General features: G+C 40.3%; 1 protein-coding gene across 9 annotated transcripts in view; it reads right to left on the bottom strand.

Moving 5' to 3' along the window:
• The window catches only part of Mpc1 (mitochondrial pyruvate carrier), a 248,397-nt gene that overhangs the window by 79,253 nt on the left and 151,801 nt on the right, over nucleotides 1-17,343 (bottom strand). For all 9 annotated transcript variants that reach the window (XR_011393584.1, XR_011393583.1, XR_011393586.1 and 6 more), the window contains one exon: nucleotides 11,083-11,192. Coding sequence is in view for 5 of the 9 variants with exons in the window: in XM_070097285.1 (XP_069953386.1) it covers nucleotides 11,083-11,192 (110 nt within the window). In the remaining 4 variants the exon portion in view is untranslated. The remainder of the gene's footprint in view (nucleotides 1-11,082; nucleotides 11,193-17,343) is intronic.

The following is a 17,343-nucleotide window of genomic DNA, read 5'->3' as shown; positions in this document are numbered from 1 at the left end:
TCTAAACCTATGTTGGGATCTTGCTTCTTAGAACCCTTTCAAAGATTTTTATGATATGGGATGTTAGAGCTATCGCTCTATAGTTCTTTGCAATTGCTTTACTGCCACCTTTGTAGAGTGGGGCTATGTCTGTTGTTTTCAGTGAGTGTGGGATGACCCATGTCCATGCTCCCTCTCCACAGAATGCTGATGACACTTGACAGGGACTTCTTGCTGTTCTTGATGAGCACAGAGTTCCACGAGTCTGGGCCTGGGGCAGAGTGCATGGGCATGTCATTTATTGCTTTGTCAGTCTTGTGGTGTTAGGATAATATCTGAGGTTTTTGATATGACCAAATCTTTGGTCTCGTTCATAAAGAATTCATATGGATTGTCGACCCATAGTCTGGGCAGCGGCTTGCTGAACACCGAGTCGGTCATATTGGGACTTTAGTGTCTCATTCATTTCTTGGCTGTCATCTGTGTATGTCCCATCTCACCTAAGCAGAGGCCCAATACTAGATGCTGTTTTTCCCTTAGAGTTGGCAAAAGAGAAGTATTTTTTTTTTCAATTTCTTTTATGATTTTTAGTTCTACCTGCGATTCTTGTCTCCTGTAAGATTCCGTCAGCTTAAGTTCGATATTTGCAATCGGCCAGTGCCTCCCTTTATATTTCAAACATTTAGGCCCCTCTCAGCAGCTCTGTGGCTCTTCACCTTCCTCTGTATAGGGAGCATCTCTCTCTTTCTAGTTTACATCTTCTCTTTCTTTTTCTTAATGGAATGTACCTTGAGCAGATCTCAAAACCACAGTTTTTTTTTTTAGGCAAAGGTTCAGATCCATGTTGTTTAGGATATCTTCCCATCTTGTTTCATTTAGGACATGGTTGACTTGTTCCCACTGTATGTTTTTGTTACTGAAGTTGAATTTTATGAAAATATAAGATAATAGTTCATTTTGACATGATACATAGTTGTACAAGGAAATATAGTAGTTGGGTGTACATGCCACAAGCACCTTGTATGCAGAGCATTATGGGCAGGCTTAAAGTTAACTTGAAATTAACTAAGCAATGATAGGTTCAGTGGTAAAAATTACAGTAAACAATTTACAATACGAAGTACAATTGAGTATTTTAACCCTTTGACTGTTTTGGTCGTATATATACGTCTTACGAGCCAGTGTTTCGGACGTGTTAATACGCATAAATTCTAGGGGCTTCAAATCAAGCAGGAGAAAGCTGGTAGACCCACATGTGAGAGAAAGGGTCTGTGTGGTCAGTGTGCACCACATAAAAAAAATCCTGCAGCACGCACTGCGTAATGAGAAAAAAAAAAGACCGTTTGTTTGGATTAAAACGCAGACTTTGAGGTGTATTTTCGTATAGTATTTATTGTTGTATTCTCGTTTTCATGATCTCAGGTGATAAAATGGAAAACATTTTACAGAAATAGAGATGATTTTGATTAGTTTCACGATGAAAACGACCTTGAAATTGAGCTCAAAGTAGCAGAAATGTTCGATTTTTACCAGTGTTCAGAAGTAAGCAAATCACACCACACGTCCAATACACATCAACTGGGGAGTCTAATATTCTTTCACTAGTGCACTGATATTATTTATATCATTTTTACAATAATGCAGTAGTCTGCATAACAGTAAATTTTGCATTTTTTGTATGAATAAAAAGTAAAAAATAGAAAGCAATAGTAATATAAGAGGGGCCTAATGACTAATGAACAGAGGATATGTTAGTTTAGTGCCAAAAATGTTTACATTGTTTATTCTGGACCCTATTTGAAATTGGCATCTTTTTTAATTTGCGTGAAATTGGCCAAATTGCCAATTTCTGACCACTTTACTGGGTAGTTCAAATCGGTAAATGGGCAGTTTATTATACTCAACTGATAGAAAAATGGAGTTCTAAAGAAATAGCTATGAGTTTGGTGAACTGGAACAATGATATAGGCCAAAAACAGGGCTCAAAGTCGGCAAAATCGCCAATGTGCACATGTCGCCAAGACCACTAACTTTGTGTAAGCATAATTCCATGAGTTTTCGACCAAATTTCGTACTTTTGGTGTCATTACCATTGGGAAAAGATGCTCTATCATTTCATAATTTTTTTTTTTTTTTTTAAATTTTGCAACATAGAATGACAGTTTCAGAAAGGGGGCTTGTGACAGTCAAAGGGTTAAACAATGAAATTTGAACATTTCAATTATGAAGCATTATAGTTGTACAAATTTGTAGCATTACAATGTACAACATAACAAGATGAGTAATTTACTATATGTAGTCTTGAAGTTTTAAGATTTAAGTAATTGGGAGATTTATTGGTAAAGTTAAATACAGTGGACCCCCGCATAGCGACCTTAATCCGTGCAAGAGGGCTGGTTGTTATGCGAAATGTTCGGTATGCGAATGAATTTTCCCCATAAGAAATAATGGAAATCAAATTAATCCGTGCAAGACACCCAAAAGTATGAAAAAAATTTTTTTACCACATGAAATATACATTTTCCTACACACAAAGAGAAGGATACATGCACAATAGTAGAGTAGTACATGCACAATATATATTGTGCATGTACTACTCTACTAAATGAAGAATAAATGACACTTACCTTTATTGAAGATGCAGCAATGACTGATGAGACACTGTGTCCTGGGAGTGCCTTTTCCTCCTGAGTACTGTAGGTCCTGTTTGGCATTTTCTTCCAGAACCGGCCTTATCACACTGTGTATGCCACTACGATTCTTAAATCTCTCAAACCAACCTTTGCTGGCTTTAAATTCACCAATATGAGCACTAGTTCCAGACATTTTTCCCTGTTCACCTGGGTGTTAGTCGACTGGTGTGGGTTGCATCCTGGGAGACAAGATTAAGGACCCCAATGGAAATAAGTTCGAGTCCTCGATGATGCACTGACTTTCTTGGGTTATCCTGGGTGGCTAACCCTCCGGGGTTAATTGTTTCTCGGTAATTGTTTCACGTTAAGCCACACCAACAACACTCTCTCCACATCTTTGAGTAATACAGCTGATGGTGGTGCAGCAACAACAACAGCTGTGGTGCAGCTGACCATGGTGCTGCAGCAGCTGGGTGCAGCTGCAGCTGTGGTGCAGCAGCAGCTGTGGTGCAGCAGCAGCTGACTGTGGTACGATAGTATTTATCACCCTTTTTACCACAGGGTTGGCACTAGAAGCTTTCTTTGGGCCCATGGTGGCTTACTTAGCAGTTACAAGCACTATAAATAATGGAATAATACAAAATGTATCGAATGTATGCATACAACCGGCCACCCTGGCTTGTAAACAATGACGGCAAGGCAGGCGCTCAGGCTGGACGGACAGGTTCGGGACAGGTTCAGGACGAGTCATGTTCAGAGACAGCTGATGGTGCAACAGCAGCTGACCGTGGTGCAGCAGCAGCTGACTGGTCCAGCAACAGCTGACTGATCCAGTAACAGCTGACTGGTCCAGCAACAGCTGACTGATCCAGCAACAGCTGACTGGTCCAGCAACAGCTGACTGATCCAGCAACAGCTGACTGGTCCAGCAACAGCTGACTGATCCAGCAACAGCTGACTGGTCCAGCAACAGCTGACTGATCCAGCAACAGCTGACTGATCTAGCAACAGCTGACTGATCCAGCAACAGCGATTCTTAAATCTCTCAAACCAACCTTTGCTGGCTTTAAATTCACCAATATGAGCACTAGTTCCAGGCGTTTTTCCCTGTTCACCTGGGTGTTAGTCGACTGGTGTGGGTTGCATCTTGGAAATAAGTTAGACAGTCTTCGATGACACTGACTTTTTTGGGTTATCCTGGGTGGCAAATCCTCTGGGGTTAATTGTTTCTTGGTATTCTCAATAAGCCACACCAACAACGGTGCTACAGCAGCAGCAGCAGCTGACGGTGGTACAGCAGCAACAGACGATGCTACAGCAGCAACAGACGATGCTACAGCAGCAGCAGACGATGCTACAGCAGCAACAGACGATGCTACAGCAGCAGCAGACGATGCTACAGCAGCAACAGACGATGCTACAGCAGCAACAGACGATGCTACAGCAGCAACAGACGATGCTACAGCAGCAACAGACGATGCTACAGCAGCAACAGACGATGCTACAGCAGCAACAGACGATGCTACAGCAGCAGCAGACGATGCTACAGCAGCAGCAGACGATGCTACAGCAGCAGCAGACGATGCTACAGCAGCAGCAGCTGACGGTGGTACAACAGCAGCAGCAACTGAGTACAGCAGCTGATGCTGCAGCACAGACATGCAGCAGCAGCTGACGATGCTACAGCAGCAGCAGACGATGCTACAGCAGCAGCAGACGATGCTACAGCAGCAGCAGACGATGCTACAGCAGCAGCAGACGATGCTACAGCAGCAGCAGCAGCTGACGGTGGTACAACAGCAGCAGCAGCAGCTGACAGTGCAGCAGCAGCTGACGGTGGTACAGCAGCAGCAGCAGCAGCAGCTGTACCACCAATAGTAGCGATGGTTGATTGGGGTTTACAGTGGACCCCCGCATAACGATGGCATCACATAGCGATTATTTCGCATACCGCTTACTTTAATTGCAAAAATTTTGCCTCACATACCGCTTAAAAACCCGCTTACCGATTTTCGTCCGAGACGCGTCCAATGTGCGGCCTGAGCCACGCTCACATGTTCCGCCGGTGGCATTGTTTACCAGCCAGCCTCCGCGGTAACATCCAAGCATACAATCGGAATATTTCATATTATTACAGTGTTTTCGGTGCTTTTTCTGGAAAATAAGTGACCATGGGCCCCAAGAAAGCTTCTAGTGCCAACCCTACAGCAATAAGGGTGAGAATTACAATAGAGATGAAGAAAAAGATCATTGATAAGTATGAAAGTGGAGTGCATGTCTCCGAGCTGGCCAGGTTGTATAATAAACCCCAATCAACCATCGCTACTATTGGTGGTACAGCTGCTGCTGCTGCTGCACTGTCAGCTGCTGCTGCTGCTGTAGCACCGTTGTTGGTGTGGCTTATTGAGAATACCAAGAAACAATTAACCCCAGAGGATTTGCCACCCAGGATAACCCAAAAAAGTCAGTGTCATCGAAGACTGTCTAACTTATTTCCATTGGGGTCCTTAATCTTGTCTCCCAGGATGCAACCCACACAAGTCGACTAACACCCAGGTGAACAGGGAAAAATGCCTGGAACTAGTGCTCATATTGGTGAATTTAAAGCCAGCAAAGGTTGGTTTGAGAGATTTAAGAATCGTAGTGGCATACACAGTGTGATAAGGCCTGTTCTGGAAGAAAATGCCAAACAGGACCTACAGTACTCAGGAGGAAAAGGCACTCCCAGGACACAGTGTCTCATCAGTCATTGCTGCATCTTCAATAAAGGTAAGTGTCATTTATTCTTCATTTAGTAGACTAGTACATGCACAATATATACTGTGCATGTACTACTCTACTATTGTGCATGTATCCTTCTCTTTGTGTGTGGGAAAATGTATATTTCATGTGGTAAAATTTTTTTTTTCATACTTTTGGGTGTCTTGCACGGATTAATTTTATTTCCATTATTTCTTATGGGGAAAATTCATTCACATAACGATTATTTCGCATAACAATTACCCCTCTTGCACGGATTAAAATCGTTAACCCGGGGTCCACTGTATTATACAACCTGGCCAGCTCGGAGACACGCACTCCACTTTCATACTTATCAATGATCTTTTTCTTCATCTCTATAGTAATTCTCACCCTTATTGCTGTAGGGTTGGCACTAGAAGCTTTCTTGGGGCCCATGGTCACTTATTTTCCAGAAAAAATCACCAAAAACACTGTAATAATACAAAATGTTCCGATTGTATGCTTGGATGTTACCGCGGAGGCTGGCTGGTAAACAATGCCACCGGCGGAACATGTGAGCGTGGCTCAGGCCGCACATTGGATTCGTCTCGGACGAAGGGCGGTGAGCGGGTTTTTGGGCGGTATGCGAGGCAAAATTTTTGCGATCAAAGCGTCCGGTATGCGGATTGTACGGTATGCGATGCGTACGGTATGCAGGGGTCCACTGTACAGTGGACCCCCGCATAACGATCACCTCCGAATGCGACCAATTATGTAAGTGTATTTATGTAAGTGCGTGTGTACGTGTATGTTTGGGGGTCTGAAATGGACTAATCTACTTCACAATATTCCTTATGGGAACAAATTCGGTCAGTACTGGCACCTGAACATACTTCTGGAGTGAAAAAATATCGTTAACCGGGGATCCACTGTATTGAGTACTGATTATTTAGTCTAGGGTGAGTAAGTGGTTTTTTTAGAATAATCTTAAACTGATTTTCAGACTGAGTTACTTTATTATTTACTGGTAATGAATTCCAAATTTTGGGGCCCTTTATGTGCATAGAGTTTTTACACAGTGTGATATGGACATGGGGTACATCAAAAAGAGATCTGTGTCTTATGTTATGGTCATGTGTCCTGTCAAGGTTGATGAGAAGAAGTTTGAGTGGAGGGTTTATGTTTGTGTGTATTTTTGTATGTATGTAGTAGGGCTCTGGTGGCCTGGTGGTTAACGCTCTCGCTTCACACGGTGAGGGCCTGGGTTCGATTCCCAGCCAGAGTAGAAACATTGGACGTGTTTCTTTCCACCTGTTGTCTATGTTCCCCATCAGTAAAATGGGTACCTGGGTGTTAGTCGACTGGTGTGGGTCGCATCCTGGGACACTGACCTAAGGAGGCCTGGTCACAGACCGGGCCGCGGGGGCGTTGACCCCCGGAACTCTCTCCAGATAAACTCCAGATAAACATGAATAAGTATGGATGTTCTTTATGGTGAGCAGATTTAAACTTTTGAATATATATGCTGTCGGGAGTGGGAATTTATCATTCTGATTGCAGCCTTTTGTTGGGTTATTAGTGGTTTTAGGTGATTTAATGTTGTTGATCCCCATGCACAAATTCCGTACGTGAGATAAGGGTAGATGAGTGAATGATACAGCGCAAGGAGAGCTGACTGTGGAACACAGTACAGTATCTTTGATAGTATGCCTACTGTCTTAGAGATTTTCTTGGAAATTTGTTGTGTATGTGTCTGGAATCTGAGGCTACTGTCAAGGTGGATTCCTAGGAATTTTCCTTCTGTGAGTCTTGCAATGGGTGCTCCATTTAGTGTTATGTTAAGTGGAACATTTGCAGCTCTGGTTTCAAACTGAATGAAATAGGTTTTGTCAGTATTTAGAGTATGTTTATTAGTCATCATCCAGGTAGATATTTTCTGCAATTCAGCATTGACAGTGTTGGCAAGTATGACTGGGTTTGGGTGGGAGAAGACGGATGTAGTGTCATCTGCAAATAGTATTGGTTTGAGTAGCTGTGATTCATTTGGTAGGTCATTGATGTAGATGAGAAAGAGGAGTGGTCCAAGGACACTTCCCTGTGGGACTCCTACTGTGATTGGTTGTGTGGAAGAGTTTGCACCATTTGCATACACATATTGACTTCTGTTACTAAAGTATGACTTTAGGTAGTTGAGGGAGTGGCCTCTTATGCAATAGTGTGTTAATTTAGTGTGCAGCAATTCATGGTCGACTGTATTATGTAAATCAATGAAAATTCCCAGTGGGACTTCTTTCTTCTCGAGAGCGGTACATATTAGTTCTAGCATGTGTATAGCATCACTTGTGCTTTTATTATTCCTGAATCGAAACTGACAGGGGTTTAGTATGTTGTTTGAGACGAGGTAGGAATAGATCCGTCTAAGAATTAATTTTTCAAAGATTTTAGAGAGCAGTGGTAAGTTAGATATTGGCCTATAGTTATTCAAGTTGGCTTGATCACCTTTGTGGATCGGGGTGACCCTCGCTATTTTTAGAATTGCTGGGAAGGTGGAGGATTCAATGGATTTGTTAAAGAGTGTTGCAATAATTGGTGACAGTACTTGTGAAGCTTTTTTGTACATAAAAGTTGGCAAGTTGTTTATGTCTCCTGCCTTGTTTTTAAGGGTGTTGATGATGAGTGAGACTTCTTTTGGGGTGGTTGGTGCAAGGAATAGTGCATTCGGGTAGATGCCCGTAAGGTAGTCTGATGGACGGGTGTCTGAGCATGGGATTTTGCTTGCTAGATTCTTTCCTATGGTGGAGAAGAAAACATTGAGTCTGTTTGCTGTTTCAGTTGGTGGGAGTAGGGGTTCGTTTGATTTTGTTAATTTGATTGCTTTGTTTTTGATATCTTTTTAGTTCGTAGAATTTCAGATAGGGCTTTCCAGGTCTTTTTCATATTACCTTTGATGTTATGTAATCTCTTTTCAAAATACAATTTTTTAGACCTTCTTATCAGGCTGGTAAGGGCTGACAAGTAACGTTTAGACTGGTCTCTATTTATTTGACCCATTCTGTACTGTTTTTCATATTGGTGCTTTGTGTTAATGGATTTGAAGATGCTGGGTGTTAGCCAGGGACTATTCAGTCTCTTCGCTGTGAGCTGTTTAGTTTTTTTTAGGGCAATGCTTGTTATAGAGGTAGTGGGTTTTTCTATAAAATTATTAATACATTCATTCGTATCTGTATATGTTTCAAGCTCATTATGCCAGTCGACATTATTCACAGCTGCTATAAAGTTATTTACAGCTGTCTCATTATGTAGTCTGAAGGTAACTTTAGTAGTGTCTTGGGGCAATTTACCTAGGTTAGTTATGAGAAAGGTAGGGTAGTGGTCTGACTGATCACATTTTGCTGGTCAGGAGCCCTGTGCATACATGTCTGTACCTCTATTATGCTGTGATTGTTGTTGTTAGTGAAGATGAGGTCCAGCGTATTTTCTAGTCTTGTAGGTTCTAATATTTGCTGGTTTAAGGTAAATTTGGTGCAGAGATTTAATAGTTCGTGTGTGTGTGAATTTTCCTCTGAGCTGCCTCCTGAGCTGATCTCTGCTAAAATATTATTTGCTACACTCTGCCATTTTATATGTCTGAAGTTGAAATCTCCCAGTAGGAAGATGTTTGGGGCAGGAGTTGGGATACTTTCCAGACAGTGGTCAATTTTCGAAGCTGTTCCCAGAGCTTCTGGGAAGTTGCATCTGGAGGCTTGAACACAATCACAATTACAAGGTTTTGGTTTTCAATCTTTACTGACAAAACTTCAACTACATCATTTGAGGTGTTTAGCAGTTCTGAGCAAATGAGCAGCTCTGTGACGTACAAGCCAACCCTTCCCTTGTTGCCTGTTTGGTCTGTCGCATCTGAATAGGTTATAACCTGGGATCCGTATTTTGTTGTCAAAATGATCCTTTATGTGGGTCTCTGTGAAAGCTGCAAACATTGCATTTGACTCCATGAGCAGTCCCTTGATGCAAGGAATTTTGTTGTTTGTTGATGGCTTTAGACCCTGTATGTTTGCAAAGACAAATGCTGTTATATTGATGGAATTTAGGGGGGTTTTATTTGCCGGCTCTAATATCTGTTGTTCTGGAGTGGAGGCCAATGACTGTGCCTCTGCTCTAGAAGTGTTTTCACTTGGTGTACAATGTCTGTCATTTCTTGCCAATCTTTTTTCCTTCCTGGCACTAAAAAACCTCTTTCCCTGGAGAGGTTATGGCTCCCCTCTTTTGTTTCCCATAGTCTGGCTGGTCTGTGTGTTCTTGTCCCTTAAGATGATGTGCCTGGCATTTGCTTTCATGGAGTGATGAGCAACACATTTTGGGGTGAAATAAGTTACAGGAAGGGGAGTTGCACCCTCCTGTTGTCATATGGGTGCGACAATTTTTGGGATGGTCAAAGGTGCACGTCCCACTTGTTTTACCCGATATACAAAGCCTGCAGATACCCAAGGCATGCAAGACTGCATGGATCACTAGTCTTACACAAGTAAATGGATCACCAGCCTTACACATGTGCATGGATCACCAGTTTTACACAAGTTCATGGATCACCAGTTTTATGCAAGTACATGGATTATCAGTCTTACACAAGTGCACGGATCATCAGTCTTACACAAGTGCATGGATCACCAGTCTTGCACAAGTGCATGGATCACTAGTCTTACACAAGTGCATGGATCACAAGTGAATAGATCGCCAGTCTTACACAAGTGCATTTATCACCAGTTTTACATGAGTGCATGGATCACCAGTCTTACACAAGTGCATGAATCACCAATCTTACACAAATGCATGGATCATCAGTGTTACACAATCACATGGATCACCAGTCTAACACAAGTGCATGGACCACAAGTCTTACACAACTGCATTTATCCCTAAGTCATTTATCCCTAAGTCACATATCACAAGAAAGGTGGCCCCAAAGCAAGGTGAACTTTTTTCTGGTGCTCATAATTCAACTCTTTCCAATGGTGAAGGAACCTTTCCATCTTAAGCTTCAATGAGATTAGTCAACATTTATGGGTTGTACAATTCAGTTTCATTTTTTTCTATGGAGAGCCATATCTACAGCAGAAGTAATTGTTGAACCAACTCATTCAGCCTAGTAGGTTCACCACTGACAAGTTATCTAAACCCCAACTTTTCAGCCTGGAGGACAGCCCTGTAGAGGTACAGTATTGCCACTACTTCAAGATGGGAAAAGGACTGATGAAATTGAATGATTTATGCACCGTTGCCATCAGAAAGACCCTTTCTATTAAGGTGACAGACCTTCTTTCCATAAAGAAGGAGCAGAGTATCAAGAGAATGCTCAAGCAGAACCCTATTCTCCTTGAAAACTCAAGAAAGGATTGAAAAGACAGAATCAGACCCAGGAGAAAAATAAGCAGAGGTTCTCAGTGATACTGGACAAGCTTTTCAATATAAGATACAATGATTATAAGTATATGATAAAAAATAAGAAGACAGGCTGCTTCTCAAGGAGAAGAAGAGTGCCAAAAGACCCATGATGGCTGCAGACTGGTGCTCTAAAGCCTAGCTGGCATACAGCAGAGTATAACAGAAGACAAGTGTCAAAAGAAAAACAGTATTCCAACAGATTGCTACATCTAAAGTGATTTACTAAATTCAAACAAAGAAATTTGGAAAGAGGTTTCAATTAAATGTTTGTCCTGTTTACTTGCGTAATCTTGTTAAAAAATTTTACTACCTGTGTTATTTGAGCTATTTCATTCGTGAAGTGGCAGCTGAAGAGTAAAAGGTTCCTTGGCTGCACCTTGATGGCAAATCTCATAAACATTGCAGAGTACAAGCAGAGAGCTGTTGAGGCAAGAAGTAAGTATTAAAAGTATGATAACAACTATGTAAGCATACAGTAAACCCTCCATTTAGTGGAATTATTGGGGTAAGTGGGTGGTCAGTAATGGCAATTGCGGTGGATAGAGAAAAGATTGTTTTGCTGAAATTGTCAAAATTAAAAATTCTGTGACCAGAGGACTTTGTCCATTGTTTCTAAATCTATTGACCCAGTGAACTTTGTTCCATATTTCTTAAGTACATTAAATGGGGAGTTTACTGTATTTTAAATCAATGATTTGTCTTCACTGACAGTAAGAAATTTATTTACAGTTGGTTCATATAGAGATAAGAGAGAAAGACAGAGACACTGCATTTCCAGATGTTCTTTTACTATACATGGTATACTTAAGGGTATACAGACAACAAATTTATGAATTACAAGAAAAAATAAGCAAACAGTTATTAGTTAAGGTTGGATTATAATTAAAGGTAATAAGAATATATACTTTTTCACATGTTGGTGGTTGAGAGAATTGTTTAACATATTTAACACATTTTTTAACACTTTTGTCATATTTAATTGTTGTTAGGATATATTAGGGAAAGAAAGTTTTTTTTTTTTATAGTAGTTTTGAAGCTGCTGGCAGATAGAGGGGCTCTGGAGATTTCTGGTAGGGAATTCCAGATTTTGGGTCTTTCTATGCACATTTAGTTTCTACAAAGATTAAACCAAACACAGGTATGTCATAATGATTTTTGTGTTTGGTATCATGCCTATGGGTTCTGTTACATCTATCAAGGAAGCACTTCAGGTCAGGACTGATATTAGAATACACAAATAACTTGTACATAGGAGAAAGAAACTTATGACGATGGTTTGATCCAACTTTCAAATGTCTGAACCTCATTAGAGTTCAAGTATTTCACAAAGAATCATCATCAATAATGTTATGTAAGAAAAAAAGTTTTTTATGAGAAAACAAAAAATTGTTACAGCCCTCTTGGAGGTCTTAAAAAATGTAACCTTATTTTTCCCATATGTTTTTCAGTCCATAATTCATAGAAATCACTAGCAGCACAATTTTCAGGTACATAAACCATGCTAATTATGATTGTCCACTGTGCCCAAATAATATTAAGAATCATGGTCACAAACTTTTACCCACAAATACCTCTAAAAGTTTTCCTGGCTCTTTTTTTTTTTTCATGAATGAGACCAGCAGTAGGAATACCTAGTGCTATGTGGCAATGACAAATTCTAACATATAATATCTTGTAAGTAATGTTATTGTTTAATGACAATATTTTACCTCATAACCTTACCTAACACATTATTTACATGCTGTACATATACAGTGGTACCTTGAGTTTTGAACAGCTCCCAACTCAAACAATTATGTAAGTGCGTTTGTAAATGTATTTTTGGGGGTCTGAAATGGACTATTCTAATTTACATTATTCCTTATGGGAACAAATTCATTCGGTATCAGCACTCGAACAGTCTTCTGGAATGAATTAAGTTTGTAACTCGAGGTACCACTTTACTTACAAGAGGATAAGGACAACAGGAATTGGTGAGTGCAATTTTTTACTAATATGCACAGTAAAACCTCGATTTAATAGACCCCAATTCACCCTTTTTCAACTGCACATCATTAAGAAACAATGGGCAAAGTCCATTATATTCAGAATTATCTATTAGTGTTTAAGTCCACTGGGTAAATTTATTTTTCAACTTAACTAAGTTTGTTAAATCTAAAAATTGTCCATTATTGTTACTGTCATGGAAAAATGTTCTTATAACTGATTAAACGGGCAATGGGTTTTAACCCATTCATTGTTACGGCCTTTGCAATTAACCTTTTCAGTGGCTATCATGCAGAATTGTGTCACTGAGGTCGGGGTCCCTCACACAGCTCTACATCATGAGCTCAGCTCACTCAGGTAAGCCTTTAGTGGTAAATTTTGGCCTAGAAATGAGAAAGTGGGTTTGTGCAGTGAATGTGTACAACATAAAAAAAACCTGTCCCACATGTTGCACGATGGGAAAAGCAAAACTCTGACCACGTGTTAGGTTTAAAATTGCAAATTTAACGTGTTTTTGTGGATGGCTTTTATAGTTTTATTGGCTGTTTTGTGGTATCAGTTGATAGAATAGAAGACGTACTAATGAAATAGAGATGGAAGTTGAAATTGGGCTCAGAGTGGAAGAAATATTCAATCTTTACCAATTTTCTTGAGATGGGTAAGGCCCTCTTACACCCCAAGTCTGTTTTATGTATTTTTAAAAAGTCTGATTCAATTATTGGGATTGTAGATGAATGGTTCAAAATCCACAATACTGTCAGACACTGCAACTTCTTGGGATCTTAATACTTGGGAATTCTTCGCTTGGGCACGACCTACTTCCACATTGGACAAATGTGACACCACCTATGACTGCTGCACCTCTCCTGCCATACGGTTTATAAGCTGCTTCTCCGCTCCTATGCCGTATTCTATTCAAGATTGATGGACTGACCACATTGACTCAAGGCTGAGGGACTAATTACCTCATTCTCCTCCTGTTCTTCAAGTTTATCCTTCGTATGGACTGATGAAGCCACTGTGTGGCGAAACGTTTCCTCAATAAAGATACCCAAGAGTTGCACATGTGTCTAATTTAACAATTACTGGGATGCCATAAACAATGACCAATCATTCCTGGTAATATTATATTATTGGGGAAATGAGTAAATCTTCTATTTTTGAATGATTTTGAATTTAAAATAGAAGGTGAAGCCTGAAGCTGTGATAAATGAACATGGGAAATGTTATTTTAGTGCCAGGAATGTCTACATTGTTTATTTTGCTCTTTACTTTTAAAATTTGTGTAAAACTGGCCAAATTACCAACTTTATAGGATAGTTGTAATAGATGAATTGACAGTCTTGTGCTCAATCAATAGAACAGAAGGCACACTAGCAAAATAACTAGTGGAATTGACTTAAAATAGGACTTAAGGTAGGCAAAATCACCGATACATAAATTGCGCTCAGACTGCTAACTTTGCATCTGTGCAAGTCCTTAAGTTTTCCATCAAATTTTGTACTTTTGGTGACATTCCCTGCAGAAAATGACTTCCTACCATTTCAAAAAAAAAAAGTAATCTGTTTTTACAAAGTGGACACTGGGAGCAATATTAATGTCAGTGACATGGACAGGAAAAGGGTTATAAGTGCTGACAATGTTGAGATTTAAAAAAAAAAATATTTCCTGAAATGGGAGAGAATCTTTTTCTAAAGATAATGACACCAAACATCTAAAGTTTGACGGAAAATTTATGGAATTACGCAGGCGCAAAGTTGAGAGTCTGGGTGAAAGAACATAACATAAGAAAGAAGGAACAGGCCTACTGGCTCATTCGAGGCAGGTCCAATTCTCCCACCAGCTCAAGCCAATGCCTTAACCTAGTCAGGTCAGACATGTCACTTAACCCTTTGACTGTCGCAAGCCCCTTTCTGAAACTGTCATTCTATGTTGCAAATATTTAAAAAAAAAAAAAAAAAAAAAAAATCTTACGAAATGACAGAGAATCTTTTCCCGATGGTAATGACACCAAAAGTATGAAATTTGGTTGAAAACTCATGGAATTACGCTCCTGCAAAGTTAGCAGTCTCGGCGACATATACGCATTGGCGATTTCACCGACTTTGAGCCCTGTTTTTGACCAGTTACATTGATCCAGTTGACCAAACTCATAGCTATTTCCTTAGAACTCCATTTTTTCTATAAGCTGAGTACAAGAAACTGCCCATTTACCGATATGAACTACCCAACAAAGTGGTCAGAAATTGGCAATTTGGCCAATTTCATGCAAATTAAAAAAGATGCCAATTTCAAAATAGGGTCCAGAATAAACAATGTAGACATTCTTGGAACTAAAATAACATATCCTCTGTTCATTAGTCATGTCTCTAGGCCCCTCTTATATTACTATTGCTTTCTATTTTGATTTTTTATTCATACAAACAATACAAAATTTAGTTATTCAGACTACTGCATTATTGTAAAAATGGTATAAATAATATCAGTGCGCTAGTGAAAGAATATACGACTCCCCAGTTGACATGTATTGGACGTGCGGTGTGATATGCTTACTCTTGAACATTGATAAAAATCGAACATTTCCACTACTTTGAGCTAAATTTCAAGGTCATTTTCATCGAGAAAGTAATCAAAATCATCTCTATTTCTGTAATATGTTTTCCATTTTATCATGCGAGACCATGAAAATGAGAATACAATGATAAATACTATACAAAAATACACCTCAAAGTCGGCGTTTTAATCCAAAAAAAACGGTCATTTTTTTTCTCATTATGCACTGCGTGCTGCAGGATTTTTTTTATGTGGTGCACACTGACCACACAGACCCGTTCTCTCACATGTAGGCCTACCAGCTTTCTCCTGCTTGATTTGAAGCCGCTAGAATTTACGCGTTTAAGTAAGTCAGAAACCGTGGCGCGTAAAACGTATATATAATGACTGAAACAGTCAAAGGGTTAAAGGAGGAGCACGGCATCTGGCCTAGTAGAACAAGCTAGTCAGGTCCAACTTACACCCACCCACACCCACTCATGTATTTATCCAACCAATTTTTAAAACTACACAACGTCTTAACTTCTATGACGGCACGCGAAAGTTTGTTCCACTCATCCACAACTCTACTGCCAAACCTGTGCTTTCCTATATCCTTCCTGAATCTGAATTTTTGCAATTTAAAACCACTGCTTTGAGTCCTGTCTATGTAACATATTTTTAGCACACTATTTATATCCCCTTTATTAATTCCTGTTTTCCATTTACACACTTCAATCATTATTATTATTTTTATTATCACACTGGCCGATTCCCACCAAGGCAGGGTCGCCAGAAAAAGAAAAACTTTCACCATCATTCACTCCATCACTGTCTTGCCAGAAGGGTGCTTTACACTACAGTTTTTAAACTGCAACATTAACACCCCTCCTTCAGAGTGCAGGCACTGTACATCCCATCTCCAAAACTCAAGTCCGGCCTGCCGGTTTCCCTGAACCCCTTCATAAATGTTACTTTGCTCACACTCCAACAGCACGTCAAGTATTAAAAACCATTTGTCTCCATTCACTCCTATCAAACACGCTCACACATGCCTGCTGGAAGTCCAAGCCCCTCGCACACAAAACCTCCTTTACCCCCTCCCTCCAACCTTTCCTAGGCCGACCCCTACCCCGCCTTCCTTCCACTACAGACTGATACACTCTTGAAGTCACTCTGTTTCACTCCATTCTCTCTACATGTCCGAACCACCTCAACAACTCTTCCTCAGCCCTCTGGACAACAGTTTTGGTAATCCCGCACCTAGTCCTCACTTCCAAACTACGAATTCTCTGCATTATATTCACACCACACATTGCCCTCAGACATGACATCTCTACTGCCTCCAGCCTTCTCCTCGCTGCAACATTCATCACCCATGCTTCACACCCACATAAGAGCGTTGGTAAAACTATACTCTCATACATTCCCCTCTTTGCCTCCAAGGACAAAGTTCTTTGTCTCCACAGACTCCTAAGTGCATCACTCACCCTTTTCCCCTCATCAATTCTATGATTCACCTCATCTTTCATAGACCCATCCGCTGACACGTCCACTCCCAAATATCTGAACACATTCACCTCCTCCATACTCTCTCCCTCCAATCTGATATCCAATCTTTCATCACCTAATCTTTTTGTTATCCTCATAACCTTACTCTTTCCTGTATTCACTTTTAATTTTCTTCTTTTGCATACCCTACCAAATTCATCCACCAATCTCTGCAACTTCTCTTCAGAATCTCCCAAGAGCACAGTGTCATCAGCAGAGAGCAACTGTGACAACTCCCACTTTATGTGTGATTCTTTATCTTTTAACTCCACGCCTGTTGCCAAGACCCTCGCATTTACTTCTCTTACAACCCCATCTATAAATATATTAAACAACCACGGTGACATCACACATCCTTGTCTAAGGCCTACTTTTACTGGGAAATAATTTCCCTCTTTCCTACATACTCTAACTTGAGCCTCACTATCCTCGTAAAAACTCTTCACTGCTTTCAGTAACCTACCTCCTACACCATACACCTGCAACATCTGCCACATTGCCC

Source organism: Cherax quadricarinatus, chromosome 57, assembly GCF_038502225.1.
Source record: "Cherax quadricarinatus isolate ZL_2023a chromosome 57, ASM3850222v1, whole genome shotgun sequence".
In the NCBI taxonomy this organism is placed as follows: Eukaryota; Metazoa; Arthropoda; class Malacostraca; order Decapoda; family Parastacidae; genus Cherax; species Cherax quadricarinatus.
This window is presented reverse-complemented; position numbering and strand designations above follow the sequence as displayed.